The sequence below is a fragment of the Miniopterus schreibersii genome (genome assembly GCF_964146895.1).
Source record: "Miniopterus schreibersii genome assembly, chromosome: 1".
Classification (NCBI taxonomy): Eukaryota; Metazoa; Chordata; class Mammalia; order Chiroptera; family Miniopteridae; genus Miniopterus; species Miniopterus schreibersii.
The window spans coordinates 41,296,765-41,314,554 of NC_138101.1; the positions used below are offsets into that span (position 1 = coordinate 41,296,765).

The 17,790-nt window shown below is 42.0% G+C and overlaps 1 protein-coding gene and 1 long non-coding RNA gene across 3 annotated transcripts; one reads left to right on the forward strand and one right to left on the reverse strand.

The window, feature by feature from the left end:
* Positions 1 to 1,921: 1,921 nt before the first annotated feature.
* On the reverse strand, positions 1,922 to 15,881 carry COX18 (cytochrome c oxidase assembly factor COX18). 2 transcript variants are annotated; one of them, XM_081123856.1, is made up of 6 exons: positions 15,460 to 15,881; positions 14,256 to 14,356; positions 11,875 to 12,038; positions 10,538 to 10,662; positions 6,431 to 6,538; positions 1,922 to 3,507 (listed from the first exon to the last, which is right to left on the reverse strand). In XM_081123856.1, the coding sequence occupies exons 1-6, from the start codon at positions 15,847 to 15,849 to the stop codon at positions 3,334 to 3,336; spliced, it is 1,062 nt and encodes a 353-aa protein (XP_080979982.1). In that variant the 5' UTR covers positions 15,850 to 15,881; the 3' UTR covers positions 1,922 to 3,333. The 2 variants fall into 2 exon arrangements, with proteins under 2 accessions (XP_080979982.1, XP_080979983.1); XM_081123857.1 differs by having other exon boundaries at positions 10,538 to 10,659; positions 15,460 to 15,828.
* Positions 15,882 to 16,006: 125 nt separating this feature from the next.
* On the forward strand, positions 16,007 to 17,283 carry LOC308550249. The gene is made up of 3 exons (XR_013997862.1): positions 16,007 to 16,260; positions 16,355 to 16,757; positions 16,882 to 17,283. It is a non-coding gene; the product is annotated as an uncharacterized lncRNA (long non-coding RNA).
* Positions 17,284 to 17,790: the final 507 nt, after the last annotated feature.

Below are 17,790 nucleotides of genomic sequence, written 5' to 3' on the forward strand. Positions count from 1 at the left end.
AACTATAGCCCTACATTTCAAACAGAAAATTTTCTGTAGATCCAGATAATTTCCAGATTATATGTGTTCTGGCAGCATCAGCTCACCAAAGACAGTGTCTGCAGTGATAGCCCATTGTAACTGGAATGTCACGATTTCTATTATCTTTGCATAAAGCTTCATGAATGTTTAGCTTTAATACAGAAATCTAAATTCGTTCTTGATTCAAATGGCATGCCTCGAATTTCAAATGTTGCAGTCTATGGTGACCTCACTTGTCACCCTAGAGGAAAAAAACTAAGGGTCTTTATTCCTGTTGCTTTTGGGGATTAATCTGATATTGAAGAAATTTAAAAGGTGACTTTAAAAAAAGTGATTCCTGGGATTCTCAGAGGCGGAAACTATCAAGATATATGCATGACTGAAATATGGAGAAGCTACTGAGGTTTATTTGGTACTCATTTTTCCCCAGAAACAATTTCCCCAGTGTGGTCTAGGAGGACCGGCCGAAACTCTTTTGAGATGTGCAGGTTTGGTCTTTAGCTTTCAGTCGCTTTTAAAGCTCTGAAGTGCTTCACTCCATTTGGTTTTCCCTTCAAGGTCCTTCATGTAGTTTAGCAACCTCTCCTGGGTTATCTGCGAGGTGGCAATCAAGGATTTTCACTTTCTTCTATAAAGCCACACCTTCCCACTTATGACATTTAGCCAGGATAGGGCTGTTCTGGGGTTCTCTCACAATGGTTCCAGGGGAAACTAATTTTGGGTCACTTCAGCTAGTTATCTCCTGACAGAATTCTGAGAGCCAGCATCATAATGGTATGATATAAATTGATCCAGGAGTGAGTCTCCCTTCCTGACTCTTAGGCGGAGACACAACCATAAAACAATGAACCCTGTCCACAGACACAAATAAGGCCCACAGGGGAGGAAAAAATCCCCTTTCAGGGAAGGGGAATGTATAAATAGACTATGGCCTCCACCTGAAAAGACAAAAGGTTTTCTGAACTGGCAGGGCCCAGGACTAAGCTCTGCCAGGAGTCCCTCAGCAGCAGATAGAAGGCAGTTGTCAAGGAATCTTAACAGCATGTGTTCCCGGGGCCCACTCAGTACCCATCTTGCCTGACCCCAGGCTCTGGAAGTGCTCCAGATTGTGACAAACTGTTGGGGAGGTAAGATCAAAGGCCACAGACTTTGAATTTTCTGAAATAAAACTTATTTGCTATAAAATCTGCCTGGAGAAAGAAATGAGGGGGATATTTACCAGCCTGAAGTCAGGTACCTGACTCACCTCAGTTCATCACACACTGGTTTTCTTTATACACGAGTGTATCCCAAGATCCCAGCCACTCCCAACCCTACACAATGATATACATACCAAGGGCAACTTGTTCCAGAGCCAGCCAAAATTTTTCTCAAATTTCCTCTCCTCTTCTTGCAATAAAAGAGCACACACATTTCTGTCTCCGCTCCCTTGACTGTAAATTTTGCAAATAGTTATTCGAGGCAGTTATATTCTGTAAAGTCAGCACAGAGACTGAATTAGTGAATACTGAACCGTTGCTTCTACGGATACACAGGGTGAGGTTCCTGTGAGCCTCTGGTCACATTTTTGTCAACCACTAATACAATGTATTGTTGATTCATTTACATTAAACTCACGGCCAACAGAACTCAGGACTGAATGAAGCTTATCTAATGCAGATAATTTCTCCTTAAGCTTCACAGCCTTCTTATGATTGGGAACACTAGACAGTACTTCAGCATGATACCTGCAGGCCATTTTAGAGAAATAACCAACAAAAAGCACAAAAATGAGGGGGGGGGGGAACCAAAGCACTAAGTAGACCCCAAAATGACACACAGTTTGAAAGCTGAGATATGCAGCTTTGTTTTACCTCCTGGGAAAACGTGCCTCAGGTGACTCAAATGTTTTGCTACTCTGTGTATGTCCAAGACTGTCATCAAAAGCAATGTATTGATTTGGGGTTTACAAATACATTTCAGTGGGTAGGCAAATTGGCAAACACAAAATCCACGAATGAGGACTGAATGTACATAAATGTCGATTCCTTTACAGGGAAGCAGGGTTGTCTCTCAATAGGGCGGTTGTAAACCAGGGCTGGGAAGTCAGAAAAAGGGAACCTAGTCTCAACTGCTACCTCTAAATTCTCAGTGAGTTGCAATAACATGGCAACCAAAATGGGTCAGACATAATAGACATCACTCAAGAAATGCCTACTTGATTTCACTTTCGTTTTCATTTTATTGTAAAATGTAAGATGGTATAGAGGGCATCTCAGAATCAGATTCATATTTCAACTTAGTGAAAATTTATAATTTATAATCTTCTCAAATGCCTGTGAAGTTTATTCCTAAATATCTCAACCAGAATTAATTTTATCATCTTTTTGAGTTAAACAAGCAAACAACTGGGTCCACAATTTATATTATCTGTCAATTTTTCCTATATTAAACATCTTCCATAGTTTAAACCCATTAGAGTACTTAATCCTTCCAAACAAACAAGTTTATAAAATCACCTCCCTAAAGGGCAGCCCCTTCTGGTTGTCCTCCTTTCACAGAACAAGCTTACTGCTTACGATTTTCCACTTTGGTCTCTAGTAGTACTTAGTTCCATACCTTGTATTCCAGACTTCTTAAACCATAGGAAAAGGAATATACACACCTGTCTTCTTTCAGAGCACTGCTGAGAGGCCATACCACCTACCATATTAGGTACTTTCTTGCATGCATGGACTGCTCTGCCACCATGTATCTCAAGTCCATTTTTTTAAAAACCCCAAGTTAACTCATTGCTAATGTATGTTCCATTAGAATACGATTTCTTAACCAGGAGTTACCAGAGGCATTTCAGGGCAGTGGCCAATGAAGGCCCCCATGTTGTCAGTCTGAGGATTTTTCTAAAGAGAAAACCATAGTTTTATCAGATGCTCAAACAGGTCTATGATCAGTCACACCTCCAAAATTTTAAGAATCACCTCATTGGATTCTCTTGTTTTACAAAATTTTAATGTGTGGGACTGTTCAGTACAAGTTGATGTCATTCAGTATCTAGTCCTGTTCTCCAAATTTCTACCACCTCTAGCAAGTTGTAATTTTATAAACAGAACCAGAAAGTTATATATTCTTACAATACAATTAAACATACAACATTTCTAACATTTAAAAGATTTTAAGTATTGTCAAATATAACTGGATTATATTTTAACCCACAGTACTTTACAGACTTCATGATTTTAAATAAAGGCACATTAAATCATATCTGAATAAATCTCTAAGTGTATTAAGGTGGTAGTGACACTTGTAACTGTTTTAAAACTGCTGAAAAGTATGTTATTTTCTTGAAATGAGCTTGATGTAAAAGGCAGCAAAGAGGTCCTTATAAGGAGTGTCTGAATCTCCCTTGGTCAATGGTATCCGGCAAAGTTGGCGAAACCTAGGAGAACGCAGCAGCAAATTCTGTGAAAGGCCCATGAAGCTGGAGCACAGCCAGTAGAGAACAATCGACTATAAAAAAAAAAAAAAAAAGGACATGAATGGTAACACCTCTCATTCTCCAACGATACCAAGCTTCAGAGACAGGCAGGCAATACAAAAGAAAATTATAATCTCTGTAAATAGAGGTACACCAGGACTGAACAAGACCTGCAGCTGCTCAGAGAACTGAGATGGACCTAACAGGTAAGAAAGGATGAAAGGAAGACCAAAAAGCCAAAAGCAAGCAAAAAGGGAGGTATTCATGATAGAAAGTGGATGCCAGAGATTAGCTCCCAGGGGCCGAGAGCAGTCTCGCCTCCCTTCTTTGGCACTTAAAAGTTTTTTCCCCACCAAGACTCCTGACAAACTGCCCCACTGGAGGCAGGGTCCTGGAGGCACAGCCATTTATGATGGAAAACTCAGCCTCCCTAGGCCTCATTTTCCTCCATGTAGTCACCTATCTACAAAATCCTTCCAGTAACCAGCTGCTAAGGATAGTCAGGAATGTGTTATCTTTGCCTTTTTCTGTAACTTACAGTCTCAGCACTATCTTCAGTTCTTTTGTACCATCAACCAGACTGATGTCAGTGGGTCAGTGACTAAGTTCTGCAGCCTCCCAAAACAATCCCATACAAACACCTGTTCCAAACTTTTCTTTGGCAGCAGAGGTAATCAGAACCCAGAGGCATGACTATGTGGTGGTACAGTCCAGGCTCTGGAGTCTTCCTGCTTAAGTTTGAATTCCATTTCTTTGACTTCAGGTAAGTTATTTTTCTTCTGTTTCAGTTTCCTTGTTTATAAAATGGGCACAGGATTATACCTATCTCAGAAGGTTGCTGTGAAGAATCAATGAGATAACTCACATAGAGTGGAAAAGCACAGTGTGGCCCATAGTAAGCACTTGCGTTTGTTCCAAAAGCAAGTTTTTAGGAGCAGAAAGCAACTCATCATCAAAGGCAGATTACCACTGTAGTTAAGAGCAAGAGCCAAGCTTCCTGGATGTGTGTTAAGACTCTGCCACTTAACAGATGAGTGACCTTGGATGAGTGACTTAACCTCTCTATGCTTAAGTTTCCTCATCACTAAAGTGGAGATTACAGTAGCACCTACTTCAGTGCATTGTTGGGAAAATTATATGCACTAATATATATATATGCAAACCGCTTTAAATAGTGCCTGGCACAAAGTCAGTGTTGCCTAAACATTAGCTGTCATCACCATCTGATTTATCCACTAAGCAAAAAGTACCCTGAACTCAATTACAGACTACAAGCTGTCCACTAAAAATCATTCTTCCTTAGCAATAAAGCCCTAATTTCTAGCGGAGTATACTGCCATCTCACAAAAAAAGGATTGCTTCCCAGCCTCTTGGGCAGTCAGGTATGGCCACATAACTAAGATGTAAGCGTGAGTGTTCGTGGGACATCCGGTGAGCCTTCTTCCAAGGGCTGCTGCACATGAAGCACCCTTTACTACTCCTGCAGACGACAAGCTCCAGCAGCCACCACGGCCACACTGAGGCCTGAAGGACAGAAATTACAGACTGTGCCTGGCCGGGCGTGGCTCAGCGGTTGAGCGTCAACCTAGGATCCAGGCAGCAGATTGTGGTTTGATTCCTGGTCAGGGCACATGCCTGGGTTGTGGGCTCCATCCCCAGTCAGGGGTGTGGAGGAGGCAGCCAGTCAATGACTCTCTCATCAATGATGTTTCTATCTCTCTCTTCTTCTCTCTAAAATCAATAAAGATGTATTTTTTTAAAAATTTTAAAAAAAAAGAAAGAAAGAAATTACGGACAGTGGATGACAGAGCATTGAGAGAGAGGCAGGCCAGGTCGCTCATGTCTCCCAATAGCTGCCACATCAGCTCTACATTAAGCTTCCTAACTAAACTTTTGGGTACCTAACACACTTTTTTAGATATCTTGTTCACTTTGAATCCTGTCCCTCATTGAAACTTTACCGCTCTTATTTTATTTGAGCTGGGGGTTTCCTCAGTTATAACTGGTATTATTTCTCCCCTCAAATGTCATGAATCTGTATTTTTCTATTTTTACAGGGTATTTTATGACACTAGTATTATATGAAAATTACTGTAATAGGCACTTGCTGTTATTTCTTTAATTCTCACAGACATTATGATGTCTATTTAAGAAATGTGGAATAACTTACTTATTCTACACAAGATTAGTGACAATATTATGTCCAGGGAACAGCTTTAAAAATACATTTTTGATGCTGAAAACATACTGTTCCAGATTCCTAAGATAAGTAAATACAAAAAACTTTTATATGTGCTGATATAACCCTAACTATCAGCAACAAATGGATTCTACTTTATGGTCTATGTGTCGGCTCTTAGCAAAGACAGAGCTATACCTGACATAACTTTTGCCCTCTTAGCACTATCCATGGGAAATAAGCAAAAGACTAAAGATATGAAATAACTGCAAACATAACCATTTCTTTTTCTATTTCTATCAAAGTCTAATTACAAATAGATGGAGACAAGTGTACCTATCTCATAAAGAGTTGTCTAAGGTTAAACAATATCACATATGAACACATATGGACTTGGCACAAAGTTTTGAATCTTTTGTAAGTGCTAAATTCTTTGGCCCAGTCTATGTAGACAGAAAGAATTCAATATATCAACTAATCAAACAGAGCAAATACTTTGTTCACAGTAATGTGCAAGGTACTTTGCAAGATTGTAAAAAGAAAAAAGAGGTTGATTTAATAGAAGAGTTAAGACACATTCACATAAAAGATCAACCAATCCAAGAAATATTTAAGTGTCATTTGGTGATAGAGACAGTAAATTAATTTTTATAGAAAAACTCAGAAACCATTAAGGAATTGAATAGTCAGAGAAAGCTCAGTAGAAGAGGCAGAATCCCAGTCAGACGAAGCTAAGATCAAACGAGATTTAGCACACAATGCTGGTGCTTACTCACAGAAGGTACGGTCGCAGCAATCGGAATCATCAACACTGATATTGCCCGAACAAAGTAGGTAACATACGACTGAAAACGAGACATTCCAATTTTTTGTAGAGCAAAAATCTGAAGGGGGAGAATACATACACAGACTGTGATTATTAAAATGCATATTAAAATAGACAAGCTTTAAAACACAAACTGAGCCCTGGCCAGTGTGGCTCCGGGGTTAGTGTGAGGGCCCACACACCGCACCGAAGGGTCTTACCTGGGTTGCAGGTTTGATCTCCAGCCCCACTAGAGCTGTGCAGAGGCAACCAATCAATGTGTCTCTCTCATATCCATGTTTCTCTATCTCTCTCTCCCCCTCCCATCCACTCTCTCCAAAAAAAAAAAAAAAAAAAAAAAAAAACCAAAAAAAAACCCACAAACTGATTTTTGACTGGCCTTCACTTACATTTTAATAAAAGCAAAAAAAAAATTAAAGATAAAACACTGATAAATGTATCTGGTTGATCATCTATCTTTTATAAAACTTAATAATTATGCAGAAGTCTTAAATGTAACTTTAATTAATGGCAGTAAAGAAGAGATTCAATTATATTAAACAGAATCACAGCATACTTTTTACAAGTTAATGTTTTTTAAAGATTGTAAGACAAAGTCCCTTCAAAATAGGTAGGATGGCCACGGCCAGTGTGGCTCAGTTGGCTGAGCGTCATCCTGTGCACCAAAGGGCTGCAGGTTGTTCGATTCCTGGTCAGGGCACATGGCAGAGTTGTGGGTTCGGTCCCCGGTTGGAGTGTGTGCTGGAGACAACCAATCGATGTTTCTCTCTCTCACATTCTCCCTTCTTCTCTTTCCCAAATCAATAAAAACTTGAACTTGGCAAACTCAAAGGTTTGTGATCTGGCAACATGGATTAAGGGGAATAACCAAGGTGAGGGAAGGCAGCTATAATTTATGAATTACTTATTTAAGCAGAGTATAGCCTAGTATTATAAGCACAGACTCTAGGCCCAAATTTCCTAGGTTCACATGGCAGCCTTTCATTTAGTGGTCATGAGACTTTGCACAAGTTACTTAATCTTTCTGTGCCTCACTTTTTCCACCTTAAAATGGGCATAAGAATAGTACTTACAGAGTTAGTCCAAGAATTACATGAGTTAAGTAATGTAAACTGTTAAAATAGTGACTGAAACATGGTGTATGTTAAGTAAGAATAAGCTTTTTTTATTAAACGTATACATACTGGCTTAGTAGACGGTATGAAAGACTAGAGGACTGACATTAATCCATGGTGACCCTGTGTTTATCACTCCCTTCCTTCTAACAAATATTCACAAAGTACCAACAACGTTCACAAGACTGTTAGGTGCTCCTAGGGAAATACACTTAGACCACACACTTAGGCTGGAGTCTTTCCTCCAGAAACTTTCACCCGACACCTTATGGCATCATCTTCATTTTTCTTGTCTAAAAAAATAAGGGGTATTTTAGATTTCTCAGAGACCAGTGGACATGAGGTCTAAGAGAGCTCAGCTGAGATAGATCACTTCTAAGGTTTCTTCCAGTTCAAAGAGTCTATGTTCTCCTGAGTTTGAGAACAACTCTTTATGAAATTAAAGGCATGCTTCCCATAAACTGTTGAGTAAAGGAACATGGAATAATAGTAAGACATGGCTGAGAGGTCATATTTAATATGTACATGCTTTTCCAACCCATCTTATAAAGAAGTTCTGATTTTCCTAAGGTCACATAACTAAAAATGGCAGTCAGGTACTGACTCTGTTCCCTGCCTACAAATGTACATATTAAACATATATACAAATTACCAATCTATTGTGGGAATAAAAACCAGACTGAATAGGCATCTTAATCACTGTCTTTACCAAAAGCGAATCACAAAATTAAATGTATTAGATACAAAATCGACACCCAGAAATCAATGGCATTCTTATCCAACAATGAACTTTCAGAGAGAGAAACTAAAAAAACAATACCATTTACCATTGCAACTAAAAAAATAAAATACCTAGGTATAAACTTAACCAAGGATGTAAAAGACCTGTACTTGGAAAACTATGGGACACTGAAAAAAGAAACAGTGGAAGATATAAACAAGTGGAAGAATATACCATGCTCATGGATTGGAAGAATTAATATCATTAAAATGTCCACACTACCCAAAGCAATTTATAAATTCAATGCAATTCCTATTAAAATACCAACAACATATTTCACAGAGCTAGAACAAACATTTTGAAAATTTATATGGAACCAAAAAAGACTGCGAATAGCTGCAGCCATCTTGAGAAAAAAAAACAGAGTGGGAGAGATCATTTTACCAGATATCAAACTGTACTACAAAGCCACTGTAATCAAAACAGCCTGGTATTGGTACAACAACAGACATACAGATCAATGGAACAGAAGAGAGACCCCAGAAATAGACCCACGCCATTATGGTCAGTTAATATTTGACAAAGAAGGCAAGAGCATACAATGGAATAAAGACAGTCTCTTCAATAAGTGGTGCTGGGAAAATTGGGCAGCTACATGCAAAAGAATGAAACTAGATCACCAACTTTCACCATACACAAAAATAAACTCAAAATGGATAAAAGACTTAAATTTAAGTCACGAAACCATAAAAATCCTGGAAGAAAACATAGGCAGTAAAGTCACAGACATCCCACGTAGTGGACTTTTCACTGATACATCTCCTAGGGCAAGAGAAACAAAAGAAAAAATAAACATATGGGACTACATCAAACTAAAAAGCTTCTGCACAGCAAAAGAAGACAGCCTCAAACTACAAAGGAACCTCACGGTCTGGGAAAACATATTTTCCAAGGATGTATCTGATAAGGGGCTAATTTCCAAAGTGTACAAAGAACTCATTCTACTCAGCAAGAGGAAGACAAACAACCCAATTAAAAAATGGGCAAAGGACCTGAACAGACACTTCTCCAAAGAGGACATACGGATGGCCAAGAGACACATGAGAAAATGCTCAATGTCATTAATCATCAGAGATGCAAATTAAAACCACAATGAGGTATCACTTCACACCTGTCAGAATGGCTCCATCAACAAGTCAACAAATGACATGTGCTGTCGAGGGTGTGGGGAAAGGGGAGCCTAGTACACTGCTGGTGGGAATGCAGACTGGTGCAACCTCTATAGAGAACAGTGTGGAGGTTCCTCAAAAAATTAAAAATGGAGCTGCTTTTTGACCCAGTGATCCCACTTCTAGGAATATATCCTAAGAATCCTGAAACACTAATCAGAAAGAATATATGCATCCCTATGTTCATAGCAGCGCAATTTACAATAGCTAAGATCTGCAAACAGCCCAAGTGCCCATCAGTAGATGAATGGATAAAAAAGCTGTGGGACATTTACACCATGGAATACTATGCAGCTGTAAAGAAGGACCTTGTACCACTTGGAATAGTATGGATGGACCTGGAGAATATTATGCTAAGCAAAATAAGCCAGGCAGAGAAAGATAAACATCACATGATCTCACTTATATGTGGAATCTAAAGAACTTAATAAACTGATGAACAGAATAGATTCAATCACATGGAAGCATGGATGAGACTGACGAATCTCAGAGGGATGGAGGAGGGCAGGTGGGTGGAGGGAGAGAGATTAACCGATGAATTTATATGCATATATGTGCAACCCAAGGACACCGACAGTGGTGTGGCGAGGGACTGGGGAGGGGGGTGGGACAGGGTTGAATGGGTCATGGGGGAGAAAAAGGGACATGTGTAATATTTTAAACAAAAGTAAAAAAAATAAAAATAAATAAATAAAAATTAAATGTATTAGAATCATATAATTTTAAAGCTGAAAGAGATTATAGTGTTCTAACTGAAGTGTTCTAATTCAGCTCTCTTATTTTAATTATGAACATTCTGTCCCCTAGACAGGGTTAAGGAACTGGCCCAAGATAGTCAGTTTGTCAATGGCAGATCTGCAACCAGAAACCAAGCTTAATTCTAGATCTGAGCTGGAATTAAGACTCAAACATATTTATATTATATGTCAGAACAACAACAACAGAAATCCTAATAATTTAAATGGCAAACAATCTTATTTAAAACCACTGACCTCTATTATTATTAAATTGATGACACCAACGGAGACAGGCAGAATCCAAGTGGAATCTAGTGCAGTGAGGTCAGGAAACCATAGGACTCCACCAGTAGCTAACTGCTCCTGAACAGAAAAACCTGCTGAAAGTTTTATAAATAAAAGAATTTCTAGTAACAGCAGAAGGAAATATACAAGACATAAGTAGTATGATAATTCCAATAAGGTGTCCCTCACACTAAAGACTTGCATTGGTTTTATTCGGGCTATTTTCATTCCACAACACAAGTCAGTCCTACCTGGACTGAGAAAGAGGCAAGCAGCTTTCTGTAGCAAACAGACTTAGAATAAAAATATGTAGCAGTGCACTGGTCGATAGCTCAGTGGTTAGAGCATCACTTGAGTACCGAGGAGTCACGAGTTCAATTCCCAGTCAAGAGCACATACCTGGGCTGTAGGTTTGGTCCCCAACCTGGCCTGGGTCGGGGCTGGTGCAGGAGGCAACCAATTGACGGATCTTTCTCACATTGATGTTTCTCTCTCTCTCTTCCCTCCCACCCTTCTGCTCTCTCTAAAAATCAATGGAAAGTCCTAGCCAGCTTCGCTCAGTGGTTAGAGCATTGGCCTGTGGACTGAAGGGTCCTGAGTTCAATTCCAGCTAAGGGCATGTACCTCAGCCGCAGGCTTGCCCCCATCACGGTGAGTGGGGGAGGCAACCAATCAATGTGTCGCTCTCACATCAATGTTTTTCTCTCTTTCCCTGCCAGTCTCTCTGAAAAGCAATGGAAAAAATATACTCAGGCGAGGATTAAAAAAATAATAAAAAAATAAAAATCAATGGAAAAAATATGCTCAGGTGAGGATTAACAACCACAACAAAAAGTAGCAGTAATCTTTTCAGACTTAAATTTAAATAATTATGTAGCCAAAGGCTGCTTCTTTCAAGTCTATTCAGATTACTTTCTGGTTAGAAATGCCTTTAAATGAAAGAAACAAATGCTTTAGTTCCTATTGTTTCTTAATTAATGTTTACAGTTATAACTGTGAAACCTATTCTGTTCTCTTAAGTTTACAAACAAAAACAATTCTTGGCTAGGAAAACAAATTATGAAATTATAACACTAATTGTATTACGATCTCTCAGTAGTATTACCACTGTCCTTCCTAGATTTTTCTCAACACAGTTAGTCTGCTTACACTTAATATTTTAAATTCTATATTTACAACCTTTATAAAGAAGATTGGTTTAAACATTCTAATTATGTTTAAAGTATGGGTTTTTTTTTCTTTTTCTTTAGAGTAAAAGACAATGTTAGAGAACTTATGTGGGGGAAATAGACTTCTATAATAACTACCTTCTGAATGTGTTGCTCCTGTGCTAAAATTCCGGAGAGCAACAGACATGCAGACCCACATGGGAAGCTGAATCCAGACCAGCACTGTGGCTTTGAAAGGGTGGCAGTTATCCCGAACATATAGCTCTGAAACGAGTCTCCGCATATTCTGTAGATAAGTGAGCCTATTTTGAGGGGAAAAGAGAAAATGTCATTTGACTACTACTACTGCCTCATAACCATGGCACAAACATAGCCAAGTTATGGTTATTGGCTGAAGGATTTGTGTAGAATTTTTAATTGTCATAAGCTATATTAAGGGGCTGCCTAAATAAAAGGTAAATAAAGCCTTTTACTGAAAATTCTCTAGCAATGTACACAAATTACATAACAATTCAATAAATCTAATGTGAAACTACAGGCTTTTTCCACAGTGATCTTTGGTCAATTAGGCTTTAACAAAGGAAGCTTCACTACCAACATGGTATTACTGCAATTTCTATCAGAAATACTAAAGGTAAAACGCACATTTTATTCAAATCCCTCCATTCCAGCCAAGTTCAATTACTTGGTCCCTGAATATACTTTTTGTAGCAATGTGGTTTTGTATTGTACGTGCTCTTAGCCTGTCAAAATGGTCTCCATTCTTCAATTCTCTTTCATGAAGATTTTCTTCGTTTTTCTGTTAGGCATATTAGTTATTCCTGTTCTTAAGTCCCACTTTCTTGACTACAGCCTCCTTGAAGGTCAAGTGTTGGGTCTTATTCATCTCTCAATCTCTTACAGCATGTTTTGTATAAAAGTAAGGCATTCAATAGGTTTTCTGAATTTACTCAAATTATAGTGTATTGAATTAAGAGAGTACACACCGACATTCTAGGCTCTTTATAATTTAGCCTCTGCCTACTCTTCCAACTTTATCTCCTGTTACTCCTTTATAGACACTTGCATTTTTTGGTGCCTGAATTACTTAGGTCATCCAAGAAATCAGACTTCTACATCAGCATGCCTTTGGAAATTATTATATCATCTGTGTGGACAACCCAGTATCTTGGACGTCCACCTGACAAACTCCCTTTCACCTTTCAAGACTCAATTCCAATGAAAATGCAGGAAACCTTTAGATGTGTCTTCCAAAAAAGCCACCCATTTGTGTAAGGATGTGGCTGGACAATCATCCTGCCAGTGCTGCGTCAGCAGAGTGCCACTGACTTATCTAGGCTGCATTTATAACCCAGGTGAGCAGCTACAAATCTGTTCTTTTGGCCTAGAGCTATAGTTCTAAGACTTCTCTGATCAGTAAAACTTCAAAACTACAGGTCTGCCAACTTTTTCTTTATTGAGTAAAAACATGAAGCTATCACAATGGCTTTTAGATGTCAGGTCTTTTTAACACTAAATAAAGAAAAGCAATTTCATATTGAAGATAATTGGCCAATTTATACCTATATAGATAAAAATATGTGGCTAACCATATATATACATTTCTCATGTATTTCTCAAATATATATATATATTCTCATTGCTGTGAAATGGTGAACACTAGGTCACAGTACAGTAAGGGTTAGGATTTGGGAAATTAAGGAATAGCTTAGGTTGACTGAAGCAGGACAGCTTAGAAGTTCCCAGTGGATGACTGTAGCATGTTCAAGCACCCTTAGGCAAGGGTTTCCTAGGAACCCAGGCACATTACTACACAGGATAACTACAGTGGATGGACAGCACCCTGGCTATCCAGTTGCTTCTATCATGACGTTCACATTTTCTGCTTCCCTATTCCTGTGGGCTATTGCCTACTGTATCTTTTCAAAAAGGTAAAATTTGCAAATAACCTGTATCATTTGTTGACTAAAATCCCAAGAGACTGGCACAGTATCTTCACCCTATTAAGCCTTCCCTGACTTTCCATAATGACCCAATTCCCTGCACAAAACCTTTTTCATAGTACTTAATTCAGTCATTATTTGATTGCAGATCTTTTCAGTAGGCTGGAGTCCCTTAAGAATAAGAAACTTGCCCCTCTTATCTTTGTTTCTCTACTTCCTCGCTTTCAGTCCAGTACATAAAACTACCATACCAGCCCTGGCAGAGTAGCTCAGTTGGTCAGAGCATCATGCCAATATGCCAACGTTGCGGGTTTGATCCCCAGTCAGGGCACATACAAGAAGCAACCAATAAATGCATAAATAAGTGGAACTTTCTCTCTCGCTTTCCCTTCCTCTCTCTCTACAATCAACAAATAAAAAATAAAAACAATAAAACTATCATGCCACATAAACTTATTAACATATGAAAGAGTAAAAAAAGTCTTTGCTGCTAAAGCTACAAAATACCCAAACTTATAATTATCACTTACACATTATATATATTTTCATGGTCTTATATGCATAGAAATAGCTCACCTGGCAACTCTTTTGGACCATCCCAACTGATTTGCACGAACTGCAACTTCTTGGTTAAGATGCTGTGCAATATTTTTTATTTCTGGTTGCAAATTTTCCACCTAGCTAAATAAAAAGTATAATTTGTTAAGAGCACATAAATGATCTTTATTTATAACCACTCAAAATTTTATTTTCTATTCCCTCAACTCATTTAAAAATGTGGTTTCTGCCTGGTTGGTGTGGCTCAATGGGTAAGTGTTCTTCAGTGCACACCAAAAGGTTTAATCCCTGGCCCTGGTTGGGGTGGGTCGAAGAGGCAACCAACCAATTGATGTTTCTCTGTCACATTGATGTTTCTCTCTTTCTCTGTAATTAAAAAAAAAAGTGCTTTACTGAGCATGTCAAAAAACCCTAAGTCTAAGCATAAAATGTTAATTTGCTTAAGATATCCTCAGTTACAACCAAATTCAAATTCCAGATTATACACTTATCTGTGTGATTTTGGGCAAGTTACTTAACCTCTCAGATCCTGTTCCCTCATATATAAAATGTGTATCAGTACCTACTTCACAGGGTAAATGTATGGATTAAGTGAGAATTGTACCTTCACTTTTACGTTTCATCCCTGGATTTCCCCGGGGTGAAAATAGAAGTCTATTAAGTCTTTAATATGCTCTATGACAGCAACAAAGTCCCTCAAATTTTGCATTTATACCTGCCCTGTGAAAATTCTGTAAAGTAGCACAATGCCTTAATGATGCCGATGAATCTTTGTTTTGTTTCCAGGTGTTTTTCCCCCAATGACCATAATCTTAAAATATGAAAGCCGTCTTTTTTGAAGTCTTACTTTTGAATAACACTTGCGATTCGAGCTCCTCGCCCGGGAGAGGGGCGGAGAGGCATTACTACCCGAACTTCCCGGGGAGCGAGCGGCCCGGCGAGGCGGGCAGGGCCGGCGTCCCGTCACCAACCGCGCGCTCGGCGGCTTCGCCGCAGCTCAGCCGGAAAACGCAGCGCCCGGAGACGGCGCGCACGGGCTGCTGCGCCCTCGAGGGCGGCGAGCGTGGGTCTCCCCGCGCTCTCCCCGCTACCGACCTACCTCGCCCGGAAAGGCGAGCTTAGGGCCCCCTGTGCTTTGAGAACAGACCCCGCGGGGGAAGGGAAGGACAGGCCCGCCCTGCGCCCGCCCGAGGCGGCCGCCGGGGAGCGGGCGCGCCCTCACCTTGGCCAGGACGTAGTGCTGGTAGGCCGCCAGCGGCAGCGTGACGGCGCCGCGCAGGGCCGCGGTGGTGAGCACGATGCTGCCCCACCAGGGCAGGCCGGCGGCGCCGTGCGCGCCCAGCAGCAGCTCCTCCGCGGCCCGCACCGGCGCCGAGCCGGCCAGGGCCTCGTACCAGCCGCCCGGGCCCGCCGCCGAGGCCGAGGCCGCCGCGCGCGCTGGCGGAGCGGAGCGCTCGGCCCGCAAGGCCGGCGGGGCCCTGGGCCCCAGCAGCAGCACGGGCAGCGGCCGCAGCCGCCTCCCGCCGAGCCGGGACAGCATGCGCGCCGCAGGTGCGGGCTCACCGGGCTCCGCGGGCCCCGGGCACAGCTCCGCGGAAGCCGCCGCGCGCATGCCCGGGGCGGAACGTGGGCGCGCGCCCGCCCGCAGCCTCTGTTGACCTTCCCAGCCAAGCCAGTGACGTTCGCGTCGCGCTGGAGATGACGCAGGAGACGGGAAGTCCCGCCTCCCCCACGCGGCACTGGGCGGCCTGCTGCGCAGCGCGCCCCTTTCCGGCGGGCGGCGGGCGGCGCTGGGGGCGGCGGGGCCTGCTCCCGCGAGAAGTCGGCGCCCGTGCGCCTCTGCGTTCCTTTCCGCTTGCGGGGCTTGTTTCATGTGTACTGCGTGAAGCTTGGGGTGGCTTCTGTTCACCGAGGAGCGAGGCGCTGCTGCCCGAGCGGCCACGGGCTGGAGGGCCAGGCTCGGGTCGCCGGCCGGCCCTGTTTTCATCAGCATCCCTTAGGACCAGGCGCAGTTCCGTCTGGGGTGCGAACATTTGATTGGCCCGTCCGTCCCAGTTAGCATTTTCAACCCCACCTGCAAACTCAGTTTCCTTCGTTTTATCTTTCATTACTCACAGCAGAAAAACGTCCCATTTCCTGCACCGCGGGGCATTATCGCTGACAGCACGGTGAACTCCTTCCTAGGGCCTACATGTGTCCTAGGCACCTTTCCAGTCGGAACCGCGGCACTGTCTTCTGGCGGAAAGGACCACACGGCTGGCGCGGGCTAGTCTTGCGCGTCACTGCGGGCAACGGGACACGAGCGAGCGGAGGCCGTTCTGGGGCAGAGCCGCCCTCACGCTCTGTTGACCACGATTGTGAAAAGGGGGAGGGCACCTAATGGGACTAGGACCCTAGCTGTTTAATGATTATTCACCTTACTAACTGTCGATACCAGGTTCTCTTACAGGCCCTGGGGAATTAGAGGATGTGCCGCAAGAAGAAAAAGAGCTAAAAAGAAGAGAGACACCTTGGGCCTGGGTGGGTCCATTGCTCAGAAAAGAAATTGCAGTTTGAAAACAAACGACAGGATGTACTTTTATTTGGTTGCTGTGCCTGGACCCTGACCGCACCCCCCCCCCCACCTCCCATGTGTTTGCCTCAGGAATGCTGACCATTCTCAAGTCCCAGGAACTGCCGCAGCTGGGTTTTAACACCACTGAAAAATACCTCATTATCAGACTTCAAGATCCTGAAAGGAGACACAGGGACCACACATCTTCCAGCCATCTTCCCACCCCAGCCTCCCCCTTGCATGCAGCCTTTCTTATCTTTATATCGTCAGCAAACTAGTAAGGACAGAGCAGATTGTGGACAAATCCCTCTGCTCTCCCATTTTTCCAGCAGTATTGCCATAAACGCTTATGTACGATTCAACCTTGTCCCTGCTTAGTTGGCTGAAGGAGGAACAGGCAGCCCAGACCCATTCTTTCCAGTTTCATTTCCATAGAAGGGTCACCCCTAGGCCTAGAGGTCAAATTGTGTTTCATGGAATAAAATGTTGATTAAAACAAGCCTCCAGCAAATATTAGGGGAATGTCAAATTGTAGCAACTAGTACTGTTGGAGGTGAGGGGAAATGCACCAGGTGTTAGACCCCTGGAGTCAGACCCCCTGGGTTCAGCAACCTCAGTAATTGAATTCTGGCTGGGAAAATTCAGAGCGAAGACTATAAAGAACATTTATATATATAAAGCCACAGAGGTGGAAGAAGTAATTCATAGAAGAAATAGGTTTAGGGAATAAATGGGCAAAGGAAGGGACCTTAAAGCTTAGAAGTGAGGAAGGTAAAGGTGAAGTGCCTGGGAGGAGGGGAAGGAGAAAGGCTGAAGTGGGAGAGCGCACTGGGTCCTAGTCCTAAGGGTTTTAAGGGTGGAGGTTTTAGGGGAGGTCGCAGGGGAAGATCTCAATAGACTATTCAGCTTTCCAGGTGTGTCCTTTCAGGGTGAGGGGTCTCTACTGATTGATCCTTTGGCACTAGGGCAGTTGGTCCTGTGGTCAGCCTTAGCCATGGT